The sequence below is a fragment of the Silene latifolia genome, chromosome 10, assembly GCF_048544455.1.
Source record: "Silene latifolia isolate original U9 population chromosome 10, ASM4854445v1, whole genome shotgun sequence".
In the NCBI taxonomy this organism is placed as follows: domain Eukaryota; kingdom Viridiplantae; phylum Streptophyta; class Magnoliopsida; order Caryophyllales; family Caryophyllaceae; genus Silene; species Silene latifolia.
In genome coordinates this window covers 56,581,199-56,587,686 of record NC_133535.1, presented here as the reverse complement: position 1 = coordinate 56,587,686, position 6,488 = coordinate 56,581,199, and the positions used below count along the sequence as shown (strand labels likewise).

At 37.9% G+C, this 6,488-nt stretch overlaps 1 protein-coding gene across 1 annotated transcript; it reads left to right on the top strand.

Moving 5' to 3' along the window:
- Window positions 1–437: 437 nt before the first annotated feature.
- On the top strand, window positions 438–1,382 carry LOC141607609 (uncharacterized). Its single transcript, XM_074426959.1, has one exon. The coding sequence runs from the start codon at window positions 438–440 to the stop codon at window positions 1,380–1,382; it is 945 nt and encodes a 314-aa protein (XP_074283060.1).
- The last annotated feature ends 5,106 nt before the right edge of the window (window positions 1,383–6,488 follow it).

The following is a 6,488-nucleotide window of genomic DNA, read 5'->3' as shown; positions in this document are numbered from 1 at the left end:
CATTCCTCATGGAAATAAAATAGTTGATCTTCAATCACATCTTCTACTTTCTCTTTTTCTTCATGATCAACATTGAAAGCCTCAATATTTTCCTCTTCTTTCTCTCTTTCACAAGATCGAAAAAGTAAACCTTCCAAGTTTTCTAAATTGGATGAAATACGGTCAATTCTCTTTTGCATTTCCTTCAAGAAGAATTCTTGCTCAAATTCCTCCAACTCCTTCAAAAATTGTTTGAGCTTTCTTTGAGACATGGCAACACATGTGAAATATGATAAACTCAACTCAACAGTTTAATTTTCCGCTGCGTATTTTACAACATAAAATGAACAGTCAAACGTACTGTTCTACACCTAAAATCGACCAGATTTTACATCAAATTGGTTACCACAGCAAAGTTATTAATTTGTTTTTTAACAAGTTAATCTTGGGAAGTGAAGATGCCAGGAGATGCCGATTCCAGCAAGGGTACCGATGATGGTACAAGCACACTTCAAGAACAGTTAGACGAGATGAAACAAGCTATGGCCGAGCTAAAGTATATGATGAAGAACCTTCCAGTTGGACGAGGTAGAGAACGAAGTCCAAGTCGTAGTAGGTCTCGTGGATCAGATTCGGATGATGCGATTTCCAAGCCTAAAAAGGATAACAAGAACCATGATGATCGAGGTCTAAAGCTTGACATACCTGATTTCAATGGAGATTTGGATCCCGAAAAGTTTTTCGATTGGATTAGGCAAGCTAAACGAGTTTTTGAGTACAAGGAGTACGATGAGCATAAACAATTCAGGGTTGCTATTCTAAAACTCATTAAATATGCATCATTGTGGTATGAAAATTTGAAAAAGCAGAGAAAGCGAGATAAGAAAAGCAAGATTGATACTTGGGAGAAACTAAAGAAACATCTTATAAGGAGATTTTTACCAAGAGACTATGAGCAAGAAAATTACCTAAAGTTGCAATCTTTATCGCAAGAAAATCTGTTCCTGGCCGATTATGTTAAAGAATTCGAAAGGATGACGATTGTTTGTGATCTTGAAGAAAAGGAAGTGCTTAGAGTTGCAAGATTCATCAAAGGACTTACGCCATCAATTGCTACTAGAGTCGAAGTTCAGAATTATGATGGGTTTGATGATGTTTGTAGATTGGCTCTAATGTTTGAAAAGCATGATAAAGCAAGGAAATCCTATGCCTATTCAAGAGGATCAAATTTAGATTCAAGTTCTTATTCGGAGCCAGAATTTAGCAAGCCTAAGGAAGTTCAAATAGAAGATCCTAAAGACAAAGGGAAAACAATTGCTATGGAGCCTAAGAATACAAGTTCTATGAGGCGATATTTCAAGTGTCAAGGCTATGGACACATAGCTAATGAGTGTCCTCAATAACGAGCTCTAACCACGGAAGAGCTTCGTAAGATGATCCCTAATTTTGTCACACCAAAAATAGCCATAGTTTGAGAGATATTTAACTTTTAAACCAAGTGAATGAATCTGAAATGTCAAGAGTGACACGAACTTGCGTTTTCAAGATAGACCCATGCTTCTCCTGTATCAAGCATCCTAAAGACTTAAAGGTAGAAATTCCAGACTTTCATGGTAGTTTAAATCCCGAAGACTTAATAGATTGTCTTACAACTATTGAAAGAGTCTTTGAATATAAATCATATTCGGATGCTAAGTCTTTTAAATTTGCCATCTTAAAACTTAAAGGATATGCTTCACTTTGGTATGAGAACTTAAAGAACCAAAGAAAAAGAGATGGTAAGGAACCCATTAAGTCTTGGTTAAAGTTGAGAAAGAAGCTTAATGAGAAATTTGTGCCTAAATAATACACTCAAGACTTGTTCATTAAACTCACCACACTTAAACAAGACCAACAACCCCTTGAGTCTTATATTAGAGATTTTGAGCAACTCACTTTACAATGTGAAATGAATGAAAAACCGCAACAAAAAATTGCTAGATTTGTTGAGGGTTTAGATGACAAAATTGCTTAAAGAGTCCGAGTATAACATGTGTAGTCCTTTTATGAGGCCGTTAACTTTGCTTTAAGAGTTGAGAAAGCGGGAAAGGGAAGAGCTAACCCACAAAAATACCCGACCAAAATAGGCCAATACCCAAAGCCTCACGTACCAACTGAATCAAAACCCAAAGACACCTCAAACTCACAACCAAAAACAGCCTATTTCGACAAAGGAAAAGCACCCGAGAACTCTCAATGAAAAAACATAGGCCTTAAAAAATGCTTCCAATGTCAACGGTATGGTTATTTCATGAAAGATTGTCCAACCAAGAGGGCCCTTAGCACCACTACGCCAAATAATTAGTGCAACAACGGTTAGATAAGGTGATATACCATTGTAATCAAAATACGGAACCGTTATTACATCGACCGTTGTTATTTCGTGACCACGGTTGTTTAAAAGGCGGAACCGTTATGAAATGTAAATAACGGGTTCAGATAACCGTAATACAGTATTAAGATCGGTTCAAAAACCGTTGTCTATAATATTGAAACCGTGGTAGTATTAGTCTGAATGCTCTACAGAAACCTATGACAACGGTTTTACTGAAACACAACCGTTGTAAAATAGTAAATATGAGAACGGTTTATGCTTATTAAACCGTTTTAAATGTCATGAATTCGACAACGGTTTGTGATTTTTAAATCGTTATATTATGGATGAATATGTCAACGGGTTTCTATTTAAATGCGACCGTTTTCAATAGATTTATTGACCACGGTTTTATTTTTAACCGTGATCGAATTTATAAATATTTTTTTAAAAAAATTGTTTTAACAGGTTCCAGCAGCTGCTGAAATGCTAATTTTTGCAGTAGTAGGTTCCGCTGAAATGCTACTGCAAAATAGCATTTCAGCAGCTGCGCATTGTAAAATTTCAATCCTGCAACATCAGAATATTACACAGATTGATCTATTCAACCCAGGATCAAAATATCATAAACAGGTTGACCAAAACTAAAAATCCATCATCAAAATATTCAACCCAGCATCAAAATATTCAATCCATCATCAAAATATTCATTGGGGAGAGGACGAGATTCTTGTTTGTGAAAATGATGAGAGTGATGAGGAACAAAAGGAGGCAGCCGAGGCAGTCATGCCAGATTCGGGACTTATTTTGGTCACTTGGAGGGCGATGCACACATAACCACAACCATTAGAACTAGACCAAAGACAACGAATCTTTAGGACTAGGTGCACCATCAAGGGAAGAGTGTGTAATTTGATAATTGATTGGGGGGGGGGGGGTTGTACTAATGTAGTATCGAGTACTTTGATTGAAAAACTCTCATTACCCACAATAAATCATCCTTGTCCATACAAACTAAGGTGGCTCAACAAAGGAGTCGAGGTTAGAGTTGATAAATAATGTTTGGTCTCTTTCTCTATTGGAAAGAATTATGTTAATGAGGTCCTTTGTGATGTCTTACCCATGGATGCTTGTCATTTTCGACTTGGGAGACCTTGGGAATTTGATCGGGATTCTGTTCACCATGGGAAAGAGAACACCTATTATTTCAAGTTTGCTCAAAAAGAGTCATATTGTCACCATTACCACCCACCAGCAAACCTACAACACCACCTTCAATGGTTGAACCTTGTAAGGAAGTCCTATTAATCAATGGGGCTGAAATGTTATAAGAGTTAGAAGGAGAGGGAGATGTGTATGTCCTAGTGGTTATAGGTTTGGTTAAGTGGGCAGGAGGTGGGGGAGAAGGTCACGGGTAGCAGCCTTTGGTCACGGCCAAGGAGGGTGTGTCGGGGGAGGTTCAAGAGTTACTTGATTCTTATGAGGATGTCTTCCCTAATGAACTCCCAAGTGGATTGCCTCCACTTAGACGTATTGAGCACCAAATTGATCTTATTCCGGGAGCCTCTTTACCAAACAAAGCGGCTTATAGAAGTGATCCAATAACCACCAAAGAGTTGCATAAACAAATTGAGGAGCTAGTGAGTAAGGAATTCTTGAGGGAGTCACTTAGCCCGTGTGCGGTTCCGGCATTACTTGTTCCAAAAAAGGACGGGTCATAGAGAATGCGCACCGATAGCCGAGCCATCAACAACATCACCGTTATGTATAGGTTCCCAATACCTAGACTTGACGATATCTTGGATGAGCTTAGTGGAGCTCAAGTGTTCTCAAAGATCGAAATAAGACAAGGCTACCATCAAGTTAGAATCAAAGAGGGGGACGAGAGGAAATTAGCCTTTAAAACAAAACACGACTTATACGAGTGGCTTGTCATGCCATTTGGTCTCTCTAATGCACCAAGTACTTTCATGAGGTTGATGACCGAGGACCTTAGACCATATTTGGGCTGATTTGTGATGTTATATTTCGATGATATTCTGATTTTTACTCAGACCAAAGAAGAGCATCTGAAGCATCTACAAGTGTTGTTTAAAACACTTAGGGAGTACAAGCTTTATGGAAAGTTAAAAAAATGTTCATTCATGCAAAAGGAAGTCCAATTCTTGTTGTAACACCCCCATTTAAGCAGGAGCCTTATCAAGGCATTCCCGACTAAATAAACGTGTTACCAACTCGGTAAACTGAGGCAGTGACTAAAAAAGTAAAACAATCAAAGGTACTTTATATAAAGTTTACATTATTAAAGTAAAATGGTTACAACAAAAAGAAATACAATCCTCAAACCAACTGACAAGGTATAACTATTTAAAAATAAATTTATTAAATGTCATGATCAACTAAAGTTTCTGGCTCGTGAACACTAGACTCCATCTTCGTGTTATACGTCAACCGTCCCCGAGCACAGCATCATAACCAGCTACTAATCTGTACCTGCTTTATTAACTACTCCCCATCCAATCGAAAATTATTGAATGGATCAATACAGGCCACCCCGGAAATAGGTGACAATTTTGACATAAGGCACAAACACGTCAACCACTGGTTGAGTAGGGATAAAATAAAACATGCCAATAATAATTAAGATCTTAATTAACTGATAGTAGAATAAGTACTGTTGCAACCAAAGAATCATAAACACAATCATTGTGTGACAGGTCTCCCGTCTTATACGAGCCAACCGTCACCCCTCTTTCAGCAAGTATGGCACAACTCCCTTGTCACCGTGCTCATACCAAATGTTACAACTCCCTGATCACCGTACCGTATAATCACCACACAACTCACACCATGGCACAACTCCCTGATCACCGTGCCTCAATAACACCATACACTGCGCTCCCTGGTCACCGCGCCTCAGATATAACAATAAAAGTTACTCATACAGTGAAACATAAGCCATGACATAATAACTAACTTTTGAATAATAGACAATAATATGAATAACCATAATGTCGATCAAATTTACCTTAATGTCAAACGGCCATCACCTGTTAGCTATTGATCGACTATCAATAGTTGTCTCTCGACCACAATACGAATGTCTATCGAGATTCATCATAGACACTCAGTACTACGCATTAATCATTCAACAATATGACAAACAATTTACAACATCACATAAAAAATAACAAGGATGAGTAGGGTATCCCTACCTAGATAGAAAGACTCTTCGACAAAGCGATGACGAATCGATTAGAAGCGTTCTTCTACGAATCCACCACCTAGTTTATGCAATTAACAATTTATACAATTAACAACAACACCAACAATGACGGAAAAGACCCAATTCACCAACCACGTACCCGTCTAGTTACGGTCTCAAACACGCTCTGGCCACCACTTGGTCAATGCTACAACACTCGCGATTCATAACAAGTAAATTGCTAATGTAATTAATTCGATTAACCTCCTAATTTCAATAGTTATACAATTAGGGCACAAGTATACCAATTACAAATCATCCTTTGATAAGCAATTAATATGAAATTGATAGTTAGAACACTTACGGTAATTAGGAATGAATAGTGAGACGGAAATCACGAGTGCTTCTCTTCTTCTTCTCTCACGTTGGGTTGTGTATGGGTGAGAGTGTGTTTTTTTTTAAACTAACAAAAGTGTATAATGGGGATGGGATTGAGTTTATATAGGTCTAGGGTTAAAATAAGAATTTGCGTAAAACAAGCCTAACTGAACTCAGTTGATCAACTAAGAAAGTCATTCGATCGACTAAATTTTTCAAACTCAGTCGATCGACAAAGAAATATAGTCGATCGACTAAACTTTTCCAACTCAGTTGATCGACTAAGAAATACAGTCGATCGACAAAACTTTTCCTTGCGTCTAAAGCCAAACTCTTACTTAGTCGATCGACCCATAATACCAGTCGATCGACTAAAACTCCTACACACACTAAAAGCCACGCATACCAACACTATAGACGACCACTCCACTCTAATTAACTTATCAAAATGATGGGTGTTACACTTGGGTTTTATCATTAGTGATCAAGGGATTCTAGTAGATCAAGAGAAGGTCAAGGCTATTCAATCTTGGCCAACGCCGAGCACCATCACCGAAGTAAGGAGTTTCCATT